Genomic DNA, 18,019 nt, shown 5'->3' with positions numbered 1-18,019 from the left:
TAGGTGACATCACTGAAGTCACCCAACTTATATTCTATTAGGGTTGGAATAGAGAGTTGCCTAAAACTATAAATGAAAAAAAAATGAATATATATGCTACCAGGAGTTAATTAGTAATAGGAAGAAAAACAGAGGTTGCTCTTGGGAAAGTCACCTAACTTCTTTACATTTTTAATTTCATCCTCATGAAAATGGCAGTATTAGTAATTACTTCACAGAACTATTTAAATAAAAGAACATATTCTCTAATTCTGGCAGTAGTAAATTAAAAAAAAATTCACAAGGAGGATAATTCCCCAAAAGTCATAAAATAATTTACTGATTTGATCAACTGTTAACGCAAATATTAACATGAAGATAGAGAAGTCAACCATCCTGTTTTATCAGGTCTTTAACATATTAAAAATTAGTTATCCATTTAAAATTATGCCAAGTGTTGTAAGAAAAGTTTCAAAAATACCTGTGGCTTTTGACTGGGTGTGCGCAGAAGGTCTCCCAGGATGTGTCGTCTGAATAAGCCCCCTTCTCTTACCTTTGCAACTGTCACATTAGCCTTTTCTCCAGTGATGTTGGAATCATTAACCTAGTAACAGAAATCATTTTACTAGAAGGACTATGGTAAATATGACCACTCAAGTTTTTCTTTATAATTTAAGGACTAAAAGCAAAAAAGATCAAAACCACTTTTGTCACTTTTTTTTTTAAAGGAAACTCTTCAAAAAAGAGAATAGTCTATTCACAGAGAAAATGCTAAGACCATTATACTGTCATACATTGCATTAATTAAAATATGAATTCAATGACTAAAAATTCACTTGAATTTTTAGATTCAGTAAGTCTAGAGAAAATCAATATACTAAATTGGGTTTTTTAAAGTATTCTACACTTTTTCTAAATATAATCACTTTGATATTGTTGAATAAGTGAAAAGTTGAGTACTCTTTCCATCTGAGCATCAACTTTCCCCTTTAGCATATTTCACCTCCAACTACCCTGGATTTTCATCCACTCTTGGACTTAGGTTTTCTTCCAATGGTAAAAGTGAACCCAAATCAAATCAGTATGTACAATTTGATCATTCCAAAGTTTTTCTGCCAATATGGCAGCCTTCTGATGTATACAAGGGCTAGCAAAGTCCTGGGCTATGCGTGAGCCAACATGATGAGGCACAGAAATGATGAATAAGCAGAGAAGATTTGCTGGAAAAGAGACAAAGAGTTGGATACACTGGCAGTAGCAGAGATAACAAGAGGGAGACCAGTCACTAGAGCTATGGCAGTTATGGAATTTTCTAATTCTAGTTCCAGGCCATGTGTACTCTTAAAATAACTTCTACATCTTTTACGATCGTTATTATTTTACACATCCATATAGACTGGTTTACATACTTTTTTTTGTCTCCAAAATCCCTAGCTCACACTCCTGCTGCAAAAATGATTTCATAAGTAGAGTTCTGCATTTTTCCAGCTTATGTCATGGACATCTCTCCAGCTAAATATACATGGGTCTACATATGATCACATAGTATTCACATGGAATATGTCATTCAAACAATTATTCTCCCATTGAAGACACTTGTTTATAAGTTTTTACTGTTTTAAATAATAATGCTTCAGACTATCTTTGTGCCTGTATCATTTTATATTTATATTATTATTTCAGTAGGATGGAGTTAATATAAATGAGATTGCTGGATAATTAAGTATATATATTCAGATACTCTTAGATTATCTTCCCTCAAAGTGGTACTAATTTAAAAATGTATTAGCTAGCCATAAAAAAACCCCTAAAGTTGTACTAATTTATATTCTCACCACAATGCATGAGAGAGACTATTTCTCACTCTCATCATCACTAGAAAGCATAATCTTTTTAATGCTGGACACTCTGTGACCTAGTCACTCCTAGACTCCTCTCCTGCATGTGCTCTGGCCTAAATCTTCTCCTCCAGCCCTTTCAACACTCTAAGCTAAAATAACTAGATGAGAATTTAAGGTGTGACCTCCTCCCCAACTAAAAAAGGTCACATTTCAAACCACAAAAGTACCAAGGACCCAGATTACAGCTCTAGTGGCAGAATTATTGACAGTGAAGCTGATTCTCCTTGTCCCCAACTCCTACCTCTTAAAATGCACCTAGATTTTGTTTCGAGACTGGCCTTTCAGGTGCTCTTTCTGTCCCTGCCAAGGGTCTTTAACTCACATATTCCTGAACTTTTTCCCATGTGGAACGGAGAATAAAGTACCAACAGTTATGAGCCATGAAAGAGTACACCTTGTCAACCTAATGTAAAGCAATCTTCTGGTCAAATGCCTTTAAAATTGTTTTGGTCTATAGTTTGACTTTTTCAGTATACACAAATAAAAATCTCCAATTTTTTTTAGAATGAGGCAGGGTGCAAATAAGCAAACAACACACAGAAGAAAACAGAAGCCAAGCCAAATGAGGGAACCTGGAGAAGATTCTGCCTTCCACATGTGCTTCTCCACTTGATGCTCCATGAGTATCCAGCACAAGTGCCCTCTTGTGTAACTGAGATTTGCCCTACTTCTTCCAGGCTCTGGAGAGCAAACTGCAAATCTGCAGCTGACATAGCAGCAGGGATGCCTGCATTCACAGAGTGGGGTAAAGAGCAGGAGTCAAGAATTTACAAACCATATTTCATTATTAAAGTACAAGTAACGTGTACTGTGTACTACTACTTGTAAGCCACACACCCTCCTCCATTAAAAGTGAAGGTGAAATGTCTCACTTGTGCTGTGAATATATATATTTATGGGAAACAATAGTTACATAATAATGTACCTCCCAACTAGGGCCTCATCTCAAATACTTTTATTTTTAATATCAATTCCCTTTATAGATATTTTAAGTTATGAATGTGGTACATCTGCTGAGGCAATGAAGAAAATATGAAAATATCATTTGTTCTGGAAATCATGTAGAAAAATACTATTAAAAATTAGTGCATCAGGGGCTGGGGTTGTGGCTCAGTAGTAGAGTGCTTGCTTAGCACGTGTGATGCCCTGGGTTCAATCCTCAGCACCACATAAAAATAATAAAATAATAAAGGTATTGTATCCATTTGCAACTAAAAAAAATTTAAAAAATAAAAAAGAAAGTAGTGCACCAAAACATTTACTATTGTTGTCTAGATCAACATTGTCTAATTTATAAACATTATGAATCACAAATATAATTTTAAATTTTTCTAAGAGTAGTAAATTTTTAAAAAACAAGAACAATTACAATTATTTTGATAATAAATATTATGTAAAGAAATATATACTTAAAATGTTATTTCAATAATGTTGAAACAATATTTCAATGTTATTTATTTCACTCTATGGCACTTGTATCATTGTAAGTGCTCAGTAGCAACATATGGCTCATGGTTATGTTAGACAGAACAGGTCTTGATTATTCAATTAAAGTCATCTTTAAAAAATAATATTCTAATCCCAATTTTAGAATATGTTAATATTATTATCGTTTCTGGCTACCCTCATCATGAATACTTTTTAAAATGTATGTGTTATATAAAGATATGATTTATGAAAGTCATCTACTTTCAAAAAATTACTGTTAAGAGTATATTATATTTTTGCAGACTTTTTTCTTATATTAATGTTAAATAAGAATAATCATTACAGCCAGGCATGGTGGTGCACTCCTGTAATCCCAGCGGCTTGGGAGGCTGAGGCAGAAGGAGTACAAGTTCAAAGCCAGCCTCAGAAACTTAGCACAGCCCTAAGCAATTTATCAAGACCCTGTGTCTAAATAAAACATAAATAAGGGCTGGGGATGTGGTTCAGTGGTTAAGTGCCCCTGGGTTCAATTCCCACTACCAAAAAAAAAAAAAAAGAATCATTACAAATAACAGTGGCTTTGGGTGGGTGAACTCTTTTCTAATCTAGTAACAGAAGAATTTTAAACAAAAATTATTATGTTTGGTTATGATTGGTTAATGATTGGCCAAATATGGTATGTCATACATAAACACACACACTACTTCAATGTAAAAATAGCAATAAGTAGCAATTCTCAAATGAAATAACATTTAACATTTTGTAGACTATATATTTGTATGTGTATATAATCAATGTTCTGAACATTCCTCATATACCTTTGAGAACATGTCCGTAAGCATAAATGTCAAAGGTGCCACTTATAGGTGGAGAAGCTTCTTGAATTCTTTGAATATGAATCTTTGACTTCCCTGGCCAATTTTTTCCTCTGTAAACAGACTCATTCTCTGTCTCATTTGTGATTACCTAATTTCCAAAACAAATATTGATAAAATGATCAAACCAAACAATGGTTAACATGATTTCTCTTTTACCATGGTACAATCTTGTGACATGGCATAAATGAGCTTCAAGTATTCAGGATTTTTCAGAACGTTAGAGAGAGTCACATAAATCAATACAGGCTGTGCATACACAGCTATAATAATGAGGCCAAAGTCAACTCAGTCATTTGTGTAGCAATCAACTGGAACCACAGTAATACCTCATTAATTCAGAATGTACCCTCCATCACTCAAGGAACAAATATTTATCGAGCATACATTCTGTTCAATGTACAAAGCTCATGACTATGGACAGAAAAGAAGCAGGAGATGCAATCTTGGTTATCAGAAAACTAAAAACCATTCTGAAGAAATAGCATATGGGGACTTGATAAACAATATAAAGAAGAATATGGTAGTAGAGGGACTGGTCTAGTCTTACTGGTGACTTTTTAAATACTGAGTACCAATCAATTCGCAGAAGGAACACTTTATAGAGATTCTTAGATTATAACCTTAATCGTGTTCTCTCCACTTTCAGTCCTTCAGTTATCTGTCAATCTTATGGAATTAAAAATGATACACAAGTAGATAAACATAAGTGCCAGATGACATATGGAAGAATGTTTACATCAACTTTATTCGCAATGACCCTAAACTGAATATAGTGCAAAAGACCATTAACACAACAGATAAATGGTGGTATGTTTATTCCACGGAATAATGTACAATAATGAAAAACAAAAATAACTGTAGCTAAATGTAACAAATGAATCTCTCAATATTGGCTAAAGGAAGCTAGATACAAAAGATTGCATTCTTTTTTTTTTTTTTTTTTTTGTGTGTGTGTGTGTGTGTGTGGTGCTGGGAATTAAACCCAGGGCCTTGTGCATGTGAGACAAGCAGTCTACCAACTGAGTTATATCCCTAGCCCTAAAAGATTGCATTGTTATGAGTCATTGATATAAAGTTTAAAAATAGGCAAAAGTATTTAATGGTGGTAAAAGTGAAAAAATGGTTATCTGGGTGTAAGGGATTTGTAATCTAATGACAAGGAGGAGATAAAAAGAAATCTCTCAGGAAACTAATGACTTCCTTTACCTTGATCTGAATGGTCGTTATGAGTGTATTTATTTGGTAAAAATTCATTGAGTTCAGCAAATTTCAGGATACAACATCAATGCACAAAAGAATTATATTTCTAAGTACAAATGATGAACATGTGAAAACCAAAATTTAAAATATACCACTTAAAATTGCTTCCAGAAAAATGAAATATATACATATCTAACAAAACATGTTGTAGATCTGATCTGAAAATTGAAAAATTCTGGTTAAAGTAATAAAGAAGTCCTATCCTAAATATGCTGATTTTTCTTTTTTGTACAACATATTGGAACCTAAATCAATGAAAAGACATACTCTGTTCATGAGATGGAATACTCAACATAATTAAGATGCCAATTCTTATTAAAACAATATATCGGCTTAAGGCAATGAGTATCAAAATGCCAGCAAGATTTTGTGTAGACATAATCAGTGTTATTCTAAAATGTGTACCAAAAGGCATAGGAACTAGAATTGCATAAGTACTGTCACACAAGAAGAATAAACTGAGAGAATTCTTTCTACTAGATGTTAAGGCTTACTATATAGCTATAGTGATCAAGACAGTGTGGTATTGGCAGAAAGATCAACATGTAGAAAATATAACAGAATGATCAAGATAGTGTGGTACTGGCAGAAGGATCAACATGTAGAAAATAGAATAGAATAGATACCCCAGAAGTAAACCCACACAAATATGGCCTACTGATTTTTCATAAAAGTACAAAGGTAATTAAATGGAGAAAAGTTATATTTTCAATAAATGGTGCCAGAGCAACTGGAGCCACAGGTAGAACAATAAACCTGGTCCTAAAATCATATCTTATATAAAAATTCAAATGAATCATGGCCTTAAGTGTAAAATGCAAATCTATAAAACTTTTAGAAAAAAAATGTTTAAGACTTGAAACCAAAGGCACCATTCATAAGAGAAAAACAATTGTCACAATGGTAAATTGGATTCTATCAAAACTAACAATTTTTCCACTATGAAAGACTTTGAAGATGAGAAGACAAAGTATGGTCTGGGACAAAATTTTTGTTAATCACATATCTGACAAGGAACCTGAATCTAGAATATAAAAAGACTTTTAAAAACTCAACAATATGGAATAGACAACCTGATTAGAAAATGGGCAAAAGATATAAGAAGACATTTTATATATGATATATGAGGTTATTGTTTAGATATTAGGTGTACCCCAAAAGGTCATGTGGGAGACAATGCAAGAATATTCAGAGGTGAAATGATTGGGCTATGAGAGCCTTAACCCAATCAGTGAATTGTTCCTCTGATGGTATTAACTGAGTGGTAACTGAAGGCAGGTAGGATGAGGCTGGAGGAGGCGGGTCACTGGAGGCATGCTTTCGGGGTGCGGGGGTATATATTTTGTTTGTACAGTGGAGCTCTCTGCTTTCTGATCATCATGTGAGCTGCTTCCCTCTGCCATACTCTTCCACTATGATGTTCAGCCTCACCTGAGGAATGTATCAGGCTGTCTATGGATCAAGACCTCTGAAACTGTGAGCCCCTACATGAACTTTTTCTTCCCTAAAGTTGTTCTTGTCAGGTCATTTGGTTACACCAGAAAAAAAAAATATATGAGCAGTAGATAAACCCATAAAAACATGTTTATCATTAGCCATTGGGGAAGACAACTTAAAACCAAAATAACTTATAAGAATGGCTAAAATGAAAAAATATATATGTAGTGATAACACCAAATGCTTACAAAATGGATCACTCATACATTGCTGGTGGCTAAAAGGGTAGCACAAGAATGCTTATAATGGAAGTGTTGGTAGTAGTCATATGCATCTACACTTGTGATAGGATTGCACAGAACTGCACACACACACACACGCAAATAAGTGTATGAAAAGCTGATAAAATCTAAATAAGGTTGATTAGTGGATTGTATCAATGCGTATTTCCTAGTTGTCACATTATATTTTACAAGAAGTTACCATGATGGGGAGTAATAGGTGAAGGTTATAGGTATGTGTTTATATTATTTCTTACAACTGAATATGACTCTACAATTATCTCAAAAGTAAAGTTTTAAAAACAATTCATGGATCTGTACATTAAACCTGTGTGCATATTATTGCATTTATCTTTCATTTCTATATTTTTAAAAAGAACACAAAAATTAAATCCCATATTATCCAACTAAATCTTCAATTATAGCTAAAACTTACACATAACAATCACCAATTATCAGTTTTATGAGTAATCTTGAAAACTGGGAGACTGTTGACATAGATATTTGAGAACACAAAGCCCTGAGTTAGCACATTTTGTAATAGAGCTAAGAGTAAAACACTAGAAAACATTTACAAGACATTTATCTGGAAGCTATGAAGACTAAAACATTGAGCCAGCATGGGGTAAAGGCAATTTTGGAGAATACTGATAGTTTTTCATTATCTTTAATCATAAAGTTGGTAAGTGAAAGTTTTCTGTGACTCTCTAATTACAAGAGTTAATAATTTAAACTTTAATCTTGAGCTTATTTACTTGTTTTTAATTTGTTGTAGGAAATAATATTAACTTATCATGTATTTTTACAGGAAATTAAACTTTAAAATGCTTATCACATTTGTAGTTTTTAATACTGATCTTATAAATCATCCAAGCAGTTCAAAACCTATGCAAATTATTTTGGAATTATGGAAGAGACCATGACTTTTCCTTGTAAGTCAATATGAAATTTCTGCTTAAATCTGACTAATTTTGATTCTTAAGGATATTTACCCTGTTTTCTTTACCCATGAATATTTTCTGAATATTTTTTCATGCTTAAAGTCCATGTTCTTGCTCAAGTAAAACAAGTTTATAAATAATTTGTCTTAAAATAATTGCCTTATCAAAAGATATTCAATCTAAATATCAGCAATTTTCAAAAAATTTTAAATTAATTACATTAAAAGAAATGATCATTAAGTTGAAAATAGTAACTTATAAAATTCTAGGCTTACCTGTCCAAAGTTTACAGCCATCAGGGGTATATTATGACTGCAATTATATGAAGTCATGGTAATAAAATATTGGATTGTTATAGTTGATCCATTAATTTTGCTCTGATTCACCTGAAAGTGCTTTAAAAATATACCTTTATTTGCTAATGCTGGAAGTCTTCTCTTTGGCATTTCTAAAGAATGTAAATAAATAAAGTAAATGGGAAATACATTGTAGTGTTTTATTTTTATTTTTATTATCATATCTCATACGTATGAGTTTAATAACAGGATTAAGCCCACAATGTTAAGACTATCAAAAATAACTTTTTCATTTTTAGCTAATAATGTCAGTGTCAATAGGTGAATTTTAGGAATGACTGTCCCTCCTGATAGTTGGTTTCTCAAAGATAAAACAAACAAAATGAAAATGTTTGCCATGGTGTATTTTTTGATAAGCAAAATCAGCACTATAAAACAAATTCTTGCTTTAATGAGAAAGTATATTTATTAACAAACAAAATTCAGGACTATACGGCTAATCTTGCTATAATGAGAAAGTTTATATTAAGAATGAATTTATTCTTACAAAAGGACAAATCATCTTGCCCTTTCCATTAAAAATAAAGTAAAATCATAATATTATTTATTTTATTTCATTTCATTATATATGTAATATGTATGTGTATATATACATTATATGTAATATATATTATATGTAATATATATATTTGGTGCTAGCGTTCAAACCCAGGGCCTTGTGCATGCTAAGAAAGCACTCAACCACTGAACAACACTCTCAGTCCCTAAATTATAATATTATGGAGGTAAAAGAATGAATCATGAATATTCAAAGATTAATATTCCTGTCTATACAGAACATAAGAACAATATCCACAGTAGAATTTTATTATATGACACATTTAGAAGACAACTGTAGATATAAAATGATAGAACATACCAACCAATGTTGAGATTGTAGATGTCTGTCCAATGTATACTACATCCACATAGAAGAACTGTGATTCTGATGCTTTCTGCAAACTAATCCTTTGAAGAGAAAAATCTGTTCCATCATATTTGGTTTGTATGAGATCCAGAAGATCTATGCAAGTGTAAGTCCAACTGAAATAATTAAATCAATGTACAAATTAGTAATAAAAATACATTGCAAAAGTCATTAAACTTTTTAAAGAGTAAAAGCCCCTCCACCAAGATGTTAATCAAACATACTCATTAGCACAAAAAAAGTAGGCAAACAAGAAATACCAGCAGAAGCGTACATTGGTAGTAAAAGCTTTAATATTACAAACAACTTCAGGTTTTCTTTTATTTATAAGCCTTGGTAGTAGATACAGAAATGTAAAATAACATTCTATAACAGTAGGTAAAGGGCATACATTGGTATAGAGAACTTTAACAAAAAACAAGACACAAAATAGTTAATATTTTATTTTTTATTTTTATTTTTTTGAATTTAACATAAATTTTATTAATCAAATGGGTAGAATTTTATATCTTAGAGTATAATAAGCAGGATACAAGCAGCCTGAGGAAGTGTACATATATTTGAGGAAAGGTAGAGTTTAAGAATGTTTCATTCAGTTAAAGCTATGATTTTTATCTTATAATAACCCACAAGGAGGTGATGGCATAGCAAAAAAAAATTCCACACAATGCTACTCCAGTGAGCTCTTCTGAAAGTACTGTCAAGTTCCAGTTTTGCTTCTCAACACTGGACTGAATTTACTGTTATATCTGACATTTTTAACTAAAATAGTTGATTCTAATATCCTATTTTTCCATTTCTAATACAGGATATGATATAATAGCATGCTAATATTTTACAGAGCACAGAGGTAGTTGCATGAGTGTATACATTTCTTAAAACTCACAGAACTGTGCACTTTGAATGAATTCAGCTTTATGTAAGTCATACTTCAAACAACATATCTAACATTTATGAGAAGTATTTTCTAAAATACAGAGTGTGTGTATTTTCATTGTTATTTCTACTATAAATGGATTTTTTCATACATTGCAGATAGAAATATAGTCAGGATTTACATTAATTTCAAGCTATAACTATTTTTAAAGACTCAAAGCATAATTATACAGAACTAACTTGCTTGAGTTATGACAATTGTAGTCATTTAAAAGCATTGTCTAGGCTCATTCAGATACTTCCTTTATAATTCCTTATTTGAAGTTCTACATGTTTAACTTTTGGCAAAGTAAGCATTACTTCAAAATACCTTTTCTCCCTTTATCTTATATATTCATCAAAACATTCTATTTTCTCTACTACCACATAGCAAGCACTTTTTGCCCCTGGTGATTGAAGTCCAGTAACAAAATTCTGATAAGCTAAGCTAATCTGTTTCTACTGTTTTCCATTAGCTGAGAACATACTGGATTTAATATATGATTTAAATTCTAAAGTTTACTATCATTTTGTATTTTTTAATTACTGGGTATTGATCAGTGTTCTTTACCACTGCACTAAATTCCCAACCCTTTTAAAAATTTTGAGACAGGGTTTTGCAAAGTTGCTGCAGCTGGCCTAGAACTTGCAATCCTCCTTCCTGCATCTCCAGAGTTACTGGGATTACAGGCATGTGTTACCATGACTACCTTGCCTTGTTTTTCAAATGGTCATATGTGATGATGATGATGATGATACTAGGCCACTTTTTATTTTCTTAATCTATACATTTCTAATCTATTTCTGTTAGGAAGCACTTGTACAGACTAGAAATGTTCTAATTTAGATCCATGTGCTCAAGATTTCCCCTCTCTCCAAATAAAACAAGAAAGGAATTTATCTTTGTAAAAACATATAAACATATATTATAGTAATAACTTAAGTTTTTCCAAATTCATAGTACAACTTACTTGTTTCCATAAGCAAAGTAATATGTAAATTGTATATCAGCACTTCTAGTAATCTTGCCATTGTCTTGGTACTGAAATTTTAGACCAATATAATTTTTCAGGAATCCTTTGTATGCTAAACATAACTATATAAAAAAATGGTAAAAGTTAGCATATCTTCCCATTAAATTGTTTTGTAACAATTCAAATTAACCCAATCCAATTAAATAAATATTTGTTGAACCTTTTCCATATATACTATACAGAGAAAGGCAAGATTAATTTCAGCTAGTAGCTGTAGGAGAATAATTGGGGAAGATTTTATAAACAAGGAAATGGAGTCAAAGTGACCTAACAACTAATGATTAATTCTTTATTGTTTTCTTAGATATGATTTCCTTTAAAAATGGGAACAGTTCATTCCCTGTGGAGGTGAGCTGTCTATTAACTAAATTGTTCACTAAACTTAAAAGTCATTGCAGATGAAGAGAGAAGAGAGGTAAATATTCAGACAGATTAATCAGGATATGAATTAAGAGATAGAGATGAAAGTAAAATAGTAATTAAAAACTTGTTTTAATGGTCCCAAACTCCTTAAGCATGCCAGATATTTTAAGAACTTAGAACATTGGACTTTTTGCCACATTTGAGAATTTGGGGCAGGGAGTGGGGGTGGGCGTGGAGGGGTACTGGGGATTGAACTCAAGGACACTCAACCACTGAGTCACATCCTCAGCTCTATTTTGTATTTTACTTAGAGACAGAATCTCAGTGAGTTGCTTAATGCCTGGCTCTTGCTGAGGCTGGCTTTGAACCCATGATCCTCTTGCCTCAGCCTCCCAAGCCACTAGGATTACAGGTGTGCGCCACCGCACCTGAACATATTTGAGAATTTTAAAAACAAGAAAAAGCAAAAAGTTATGCTTATTGGTTTTAAAATATTTATCCTAAAATGGCCATCTCTTCAATTCATGATTTTCTTTCGTGTTTCCCCAACTAAACACTCAAGATCAGCTTATAATGGCTATCCATTTTGTTTCTTCCTAATTAATGAAGAAAAATGGAGGATATTATACATTTTAATTATTTTAGTATTCGAACTATGTGCAAATCATGTCTTCTAAGATTATGAGATAAAGAAGAATATATGATATATAGACACACACACACACACACACACACACGTTTTTTTTTTTTTCTTTTTAGAATTGCCAGAAGAGGAATCACTAAAGCACCCAGAATGTGAGCCACAGTGCCTGTTCAACATGACATAATTTCATGAAATTTTATTACCAAGGTGAATTTCAGATTCAATTAGCATATCATTTTGTTGAGCATACCTGATTATAAGGAAATAATAAAATGTTTCCATATGGTAATCTGTTTGGCTTAACATCTGTCGAGTCAAAAAGAACAGCTGGATTTTTCAGGGAATAACGACCACAGTAAGCATCAGTTTCAGCTGTCTTCTGCCCTCTATTAATACGTTCCTATAAAAACAACATTTCAAATGAAAACATGATTTGTTTCTTGATTTTCTCCCGCCATACCCAAACAATTGTTCAAAGTTCAATACTGTTTCTCAAATGACTCAAACTTGAAATATTCTCTCCTTTCCTGGAAGTTCTAAAGCTCCCCTCTGACCCATAACCTTGTATTTGTATTTAATTATTTCTCAAGTCCTTTTTATATTATGAACCGGTCAAGGATATTTATTCATTCCTTCTATGATTGTGTGTTCAGTGTTTACTATATGGCAGGTTTTTGTTTGCTTTTTGTTTAATTTTTAAAATTTAATTTTGTTTAATCACTTTCAAAATTTAAGTGATGAAGACAATATTCCTATATACAGGAGCCATTGGTTTAGAACAAAGGAATCAAGGATTATACAATGAAGGCTGAACAGAGGCATCAAGCCCACATGAAGGGATCAAGAAAACTGACTCAGAGCAAGTTACAAATGAGTTAAGACCAAAGTCATGAGGAGTTGTTCAATTGGAAAAAAGAGCCAGGGGGGCTTCAGAAGGAGAGTAAAATACATACAAAAAGCAGAGGTAGATAGGTAAGAGCCTGGTATTGGCAAATATAGGTAGGTAAAGCTGGGTTGAGCAAAGAAAGGAGTATTGGGATGGTGATGGGAGATGCAGTAGGAAAGGAGTGAATATTAATTACTTCTGCGGCCCTCAGGGCCTCTAGTAACAAATTCAGATGTACATGTGTTTATTAAGGTGAGCAGGTTTCCCATTAAATAGAAAGGTTTTCCTATTTTTCCTCACTAATACATCTGCTCTTACAAAGTATAATATGATATATATTTTTAAGAATTCACAGTTACTTCTTGAGTGTTATAAATTAAATAATTTGACTATTTCCTTTTTATTCTTAAAATATTCACTTGGAACAAGTGCATATCTACCTGACATGCTAATTTTGCTCACTTTCTGTTGGTTAAGTAAATTTAACCAACAGAAAGTGAGCAAAATTAGCAAATTTGTGGGATGTAAATGAAGCTTTCACAAATGAATTATTTTATCATGTAAGAAGATGCTAGGATAGGCCTTACCAATAAATCTGTAACAAAATTGTTTTTACAATTTGACTTTGAAAAATAACAGAATCAATGCTAGTTCAAAAAGGAAATAATAAAGCCCCAATATTTATATGAATACTTATTTGATCAATTTCAAGGTTAATGAAATATTTCATACCAGGTCAAAATCAGTTTCATAGTCTCTGAAGTATTTCACAACAAATCCTTCTTCAAAATGTGCAATTTGTGGCGGACATTTAGTGCTAACCATTTCTTCCACTGCTGCCTGAAACTAAATTAACAATATGTGCTGTAATAACTTCTTTTTCATGAAGTCTTAGAACATTAGTAGTTCTACTAATTAGTTCTAACAATGTTTTTATAATTCCTATGTTAGCCATAATTATGGGATAATTATCAAAATAATTTTAAGTTAATGTGTATTTTAATGTCCAATAATTTTTCAAAGTTTTATTTTAGAATAAAATAGTTATATCCGACTGGCTACTATTAGCATGGTTATAAGTTAAATGTTTTAAAGAGAATTAGAAAGAAAACTTAAATCAATAATTAAACAGATTCTGAATAAAAGACTTCCCCAAATATCTCAAAATTAACCAAACAAACAAACTATATACTCTAATGCAATCCATTTTTCAAAAGAGGAGATGCATGTACTATAAGTCTATATTTCAGATTATTTAAAAATAATAAATAAATTATTTAAAAATAATAAATAATTTTTAAAAAATAAATAATAATAAATATTTAAAAATAATAAATAATAATAAATAATAATATAAAGGAATTGGTACATTCATGAGTCCCTTATCATCTCTACATCTGTTGATCTGGCAAAGCACAAAAATAATTATTGTTTAGAAATGAGGGCCCGAGCCAGGCAGGGTAGCCCTCGCTTGTGATCCCAGCAGCTTGGGAGGCTGAGACAAGAGGATTGCAAATTCGATACCAGCTTCAGCAATTTAGTGAAGTCCTAGCAACTCTGCAAAACCAGTCTCAAAATAAAAAATAAAAATGGACTAAAGGTGTTACTCAGTGGTTAAGCACCTGTGGGTTCAATCCCTAATTCCAAAAAAAAAAATATTGAGAGAGAATTAAGGACTCGAGACTGGAGATGTGGCTCAGTGGTAAAGTGCTTGCCTAACTGAGTAGGGCTTTGGGTTTGATGTCCAGCACTCCCATACACACACACACACACACACACACACACACACACAAAACAACAATAACAACAAAGGATTAGGGGCTTGAGATAATGTATAATGTCTAATCATCAAACAAATTATGATTTAAATACAGGAAGGTAGTTGTCAAAATTCAGTAACCATAACATTCTTTCTCTAAGGAGAGCTTCCCCACATGCAGGTATATTAAGTCCTGTTGATACAAACCCAAGGACTCCCTTTTCCTTCCCTCTATCTTTGTGATGTCTCCTCCATTCTCCCCTCACTATGGATTGGCTCCAACCCACCATGCCAAGTAGGAGAATATATTACTACTCCTTAAACATTTCTTTATAGAAGATTGACATTTAGATAATTTTCTATGTAATAAAATAACAAAAGATTTAAACTTCATTATTAAGTTTTTTTACTATACTACATCTCTCAAGGATTTTCTGACTTTTACGTGATGACCAGTTGGATTTTGGATGAAGATGAATGCTGGCATGGGTAGAGGGACAGAGAGCCTGTACTCAAAAGCAAAACAAGGTTCTAATAACTTTGAGATACTTTGTCCAGAAAAAGGGTGCAGACTTTGTGCTCAATTGTCTCTGTGTCCCCTTAGACAAAAATGTTCATGATATATAAATCTTAGTAAGCTGATCAAATTCTAAATGATTTATGTGAATTTTGGAAGTAATGTCTCTTTCTCATTTGTCTATAAAGGTTCGGTGAACACCACCAGATGGTGCTGGGAAAATGCATGGTAGGAATATTCCTGGAGCATACTTCAACTTCTGATGACGCTGGAGTAAGAGGCACTGAGGCAATCCCATCCCAGTTCAATGTGAATGTCTCCAAACTGGGTTTCCCTTTGGTTTGTTCTATAATATCCAGTGTGACATTATTCCCTTCAAGTACTTCATAACCAAGCAGATCAAAGTCTCCTGAAATGAAGTACCAAACAATTTTAAGAGTTAATTAGTAACATACCAAATATCTATAACAGACATTCAAATAATGCCAAATTGTTTTTATTTGGAGTCCCATTAATTCAAAATAAGGATGAATAGGGGAAAAGAAGAGCAGATCCCCGCAATTGAGTAGATTTATTCATAGCAGAAATAGCAAAACAGTGAAGTGCTATCTACCAAAGTTCTTTATGACTTAAGAAGAAATATTATAAGATAAACAGAGGGATACAACTGGGGATATGCAGTATAGATCAATGGGCAGGAGGATATTCCAAAAAAATATTTTAGTTCTATGCCAATATCATTATTTTAATGTAGAGGGCTTGACTGGGCTATTTTCTTTATGTATGAATAGGGCAAAAAGCTGATTTCCAAAAACCAGCCCAGACCTATGAGGCTTGGTCAGACAATGTCACTTTGAGAGAAACAAGACCTTGTCCTTGGAGGTTTCTCCTCTTTGGAAGGATACTATATTAGTTGAATCCCATTGATCTTCTTTATTGGGTAAAGGCTGACAATATATTCAGCCATGGTTTTAGTACCATATTTTTTAAGGTCACTGCTGAAGCCTCAAAATTTGTTTCTGATCTATAAACAGATCAATAAGAGTAGCTATATCCTCATTTTTATAGTATTTTGAACAACTAACTTTTTGAAATTTTTGGAGCTTCAATTCATATTAAACAAAATTCTTCATCTCCCATTCAACAATCAAATTAACAATTTCATAAAATAAAACAAACATTGAGGTAACATTCTACTTTCATGAATTGGAAAATAAACACACACACACCCCAGGGACCTACTTTATAAGCTTAGACATACCAAATAGCCAAATTGCTTACTAACTTTAACTGAAGACAGAATATCTACCTCAATATTGCCAAAAATGTCATGTATAAAACATTACTATGAGGGCTGGGGATGTGGCTCAAGTGGTAGCGCGCTTGCCTGGCATGCGTGCGGCCCGGGTTCGATACTCAGCACCACATACAAAACAAAGATGTTGTGTCCGCCAATAACTAACTAAATAAATAAATATTAAAATTCTCTCTCTCTCTCTCTCTCTCTCTCTCTCTCGTTAAAAAATAAAATAAAACATTAATATGAGGTTAAAAGCTATTACTTGAAAATATTCTTAAAAGGTTGAGAGATCAAATAATTTTGCATTAAACCCAGGTGAATTGATTTTTTTTTAACAGCAGGACTCCTTAAGGATGTTAATATTCTAATGAGTTCTGTCAATTTTCAAGGAGTCTGATATGAAATGTTTCCCTGTGAATTAGACCACATAATCCTTTCTTCAGGCAAGATTTGGTCAGACTAATGTCTCCTGAATAATATGGATTTACTTAAATTTTATTTTCAGAATTAATATTTTCACTGATTGTAAAAAGTATGATACTATATCAATGAATGCATTTGCAGTGCACACAGTGTATTTCTCCTGCATTGGAGTTGTATATTTCTTGAAATAAAACTAAAATTTAAATTAATATAGAAAAAAAAGTACCATTTAATTTCCATTTCTCCTGCCATTGATCAAGGCTATGAATCTATTTTCCTCTATCATTTTATGGAACTTTTTTTTTTTTTTTTTTTTTACCTTTCATAGTAGAGTTGCCCGGGGTGTCGTTTATTTCCTGGAGAAGCACAAAATGAAATACAAGCTTACCTCTAGTTGATACAAAGGTTATTGTGTAGATAAAGCCCTGGTGATTCCTTTTTCTTATTACTTGAACTGTGTCGGGTTTTATAGACCAGAGGTCATTCAAAGCTGATTGCATTAGGAAGCCAGAAGCATCAGCAGGTAACAAGACTTTTGGATGAATTAAAAAAGAAAAAAAAAAAAAAGGCAGATGAATTGAAATCTTTCTGGCTTACAACAGACAAAGTATGTTTTGTACTTTTTTTAAAGCAGCCATACTCTGTAACATGTGAGTTATCACTTAGAGAAATTAAGCTCTGAAATTGATTTGTTCAATAGTTTGGCTTTTTAATTGGTTTGTGATATTTTTGAGACCAGGGATCATATTTTACTATTTAATATTCCCATAATAAGAAGTATGTATTTTGCAAACAGTGAGTACTCATTAAT

The 18,019-nt window shown here is 32.4% G+C and overlaps 1 protein-coding gene across 1 annotated transcript in view; it reads right to left on the bottom strand.

Annotated features, from left to right (window-relative positions):
* Pkhd1l1 (PKHD1 like 1) overlaps window positions 1-18,019 on the bottom strand; it is a 146,811-nt gene that overhangs the window by 90,791 nt on the left and 38,001 nt on the right. The window contains exons 17-26 of the mRNA XM_048802021.1: window positions 17,597-17,740; window positions 15,737-15,894; window positions 13,942-14,055; window positions 12,574-12,723; window positions 11,255-11,379; window positions 9,321-9,484; window positions 8,381-8,553; window positions 4,127-4,274; window positions 2,453-2,607; window positions 461-583 (exon numbers count right to left, since the gene is read on the bottom strand). Coding sequence (XP_048657978.1) covers window positions 461-583; window positions 2,453-2,607; window positions 4,127-4,274; window positions 8,381-8,553; window positions 9,321-9,484; window positions 11,255-11,379; window positions 12,574-12,723; window positions 13,942-14,055; window positions 15,737-15,894; window positions 17,597-17,740 — 1,454 coding nt within the window. The remainder of the gene's footprint in view (window positions 1-460; window positions 584-2,452; window positions 2,608-4,126; window positions 4,275-8,380; window positions 8,554-9,320; window positions 9,485-11,254; window positions 11,380-12,573; window positions 12,724-13,941; window positions 14,056-15,736; window positions 15,895-17,596; window positions 17,741-18,019) is intronic.

Source organism: Marmota marmota, unplaced genomic scaffold (assembly GCF_001458135.2).
Source record: "Marmota marmota marmota unplaced genomic scaffold, marMar, whole genome shotgun sequence".
Classification (NCBI taxonomy): Eukaryota; Metazoa; Chordata; class Mammalia; order Rodentia; family Sciuridae; genus Marmota; species Marmota marmota.
Note: the sequence above shows the minus strand (reverse complement) of the source record. Positions and strands in the feature narration are given on the sequence as shown.